The sequence below is a fragment of the Crocodylus porosus genome, unplaced genomic scaffold (assembly GCF_001723895.1).
Source record: "Crocodylus porosus isolate Cpor-Errol unplaced genomic scaffold, CroPor_comp1, whole genome shotgun sequence".
NCBI classification, from domain to species: domain Eukaryota; kingdom Metazoa; phylum Chordata; order Crocodylia; family Crocodylidae; genus Crocodylus; species Crocodylus porosus.
The window spans coordinates 34,147,662-34,149,252 of record NW_017728911.1 but is presented as its reverse complement, the minus strand read 5'-3'; the positions used below and the strand labels follow the sequence as shown (position 1 = coordinate 34,149,252).

The 1,591-nt window shown below is 58.0% G+C and overlaps 1 protein-coding gene across 2 annotated transcripts in view; it reads left to right on the top strand.

Moving 5' to 3' along the window:
* The first annotated feature begins 6 nt into the window (after window positions 1-6).
* Window positions 7-1,591, top strand: part of FAM169B (family with sequence similarity 169 member B) — a 54,523-nt gene continuing 52,938 nt past the window's right edge. For both annotated transcript variants that reach the window (XM_019533779.1, XM_019533778.1), the window contains exon 1: window positions 7-55. In XM_019533779.1, the coding sequence (XP_019389324.1) occupies window positions 31-55 (25 nt within the window). In that variant the 5' untranslated portion in view covers window positions 7-30. The remainder of the gene's footprint in view (window positions 56-1,591) is intronic.

Genomic DNA, 1,591 nt, shown 5'->3' with positions numbered 1-1,591 from the left:
GGCGGGGCGAGCGGCGCGGAGGAGGAAGTGATGGGGCCGCGGCGGGAAGGAAGAGGTGAGAGGAGACCGCCCGGGCCGTGTGTGTCGGTGTCGGTGTGTGCGGGACCCGGCGCTGCCGCGACTCCCACAGCGGCCCGGGGCGCCGGGCTCGGCTGCCCCAGTGCTGCCTCTGCAGCTCTCCCTGTCAGCAGCTGCCCGGCTGCGGCTGCCCTGGGGGTGACAGTCCTGCGTGCTGACCGGGCTGCAATGGCCCCATGTACAGTTGCCCTCGGTGCAACGGCTTCATGTGCAGCTGCCCTGGGTGCAAGGCCCCCACGTACAACTGCCTGGGGTGCAGCTGCCCCACGCCCAACCGCCTCGAGCAGGACTGCTCCCTGTGACCTGCCCCAGCCGAAGCTGGCCGCCTCGGATGTAGCGAGCGCTGCGCTGCGTCTCGTTGTTGGCCATCTGTCCCTTGGAGGACGACAGTCTCTGCTGTGGGTCCTCGATGGGTCTTGAGGTGATTCAAGAGTCTAATCTCTGAGCTACAGATTCATCCGCCGAGGTTGCAGGTCTCTGCTGGGGAGAGTAGGCCACAGGCTAGGAGGCCTCTCCTTGTGCTTCCACTGCGCTCTCTTCTCCACTTCCAGGGCAAGAAACGTTATCTTGAAACAGACTGTCACTTGGTTGAGGTTGTGGCGTTGCTAGAGTCGGCCATCTCTATCCCTCTATCTAGCTAGCTAGCTGCTTTGCTTAGTTTATAAGGTACAATTTTACCCTGCCTTCTTCAAGAGGTGACACCTGGTTACAGCCCATAAGCCCCCTGCTTCCAGAGCAGGCAGCTCAGTCCTACGTCCCTAGGACCCGTGTCTGTCACAGGCAGATGTTGCCTTTTGATCTATGATAGAAGCAGTATCTCGTGGGTGCTTTCGTGGGAGACTTTGCCTGGTTGCCAGGGGCATGGATGTCTGCCCACCTTGGCATCGCAGCCTGGAAGGCCTCTCTGCCCACCTGCTGTTGCCCTGCGGGTGCTAAGTCCCACCCAGGAGGCAATGCTGTGCTTACTGCTGGGGGCTCAGGGCTGCTACGAAGGAATTGCCTAAAGCGCTTCTGTCACGTGAGGCTGCTGCTGAGGAGTGCGGCTCAGCTCAGCCAGCACCTGCCAAACCTGGAGGCGAGGTGCTTGAAGCCACCCTCTTTCCACTGCTCTTAAGGGCCTGAGCTTGAGAGTGGCGGCTGGGGGCACACCTGAGGCAGCCCCACTACCCTGTTTCCGGGTTTCAGAGGTACAGCAGATGGATGGGGGTCATACTTCTTGGCAGTGCACTAAGGTGGCACTGCTAGCCTGTGCAGAGTGGATTGTCTGCTTTATGGAAGTGTTCCTGGGTGCAACACAGAGATGGTCTGGACAAGCCTTCTCTGCATCTCATAAGCATCTTATTGCCCTGCTCTCAGGAGACTTTTTCCAGGTGTTTGTTTTAGAGCTGGACCCAAACCTCATTGAAATGAATGGGAAGGCTTCAGTTTACTTTTATTGGCTTTGGATCAGATTCTTACAGCAAGGTAGTGGTTAATAATAACAGTAGTAGTAACAAGAAGAATAAAAACAGCA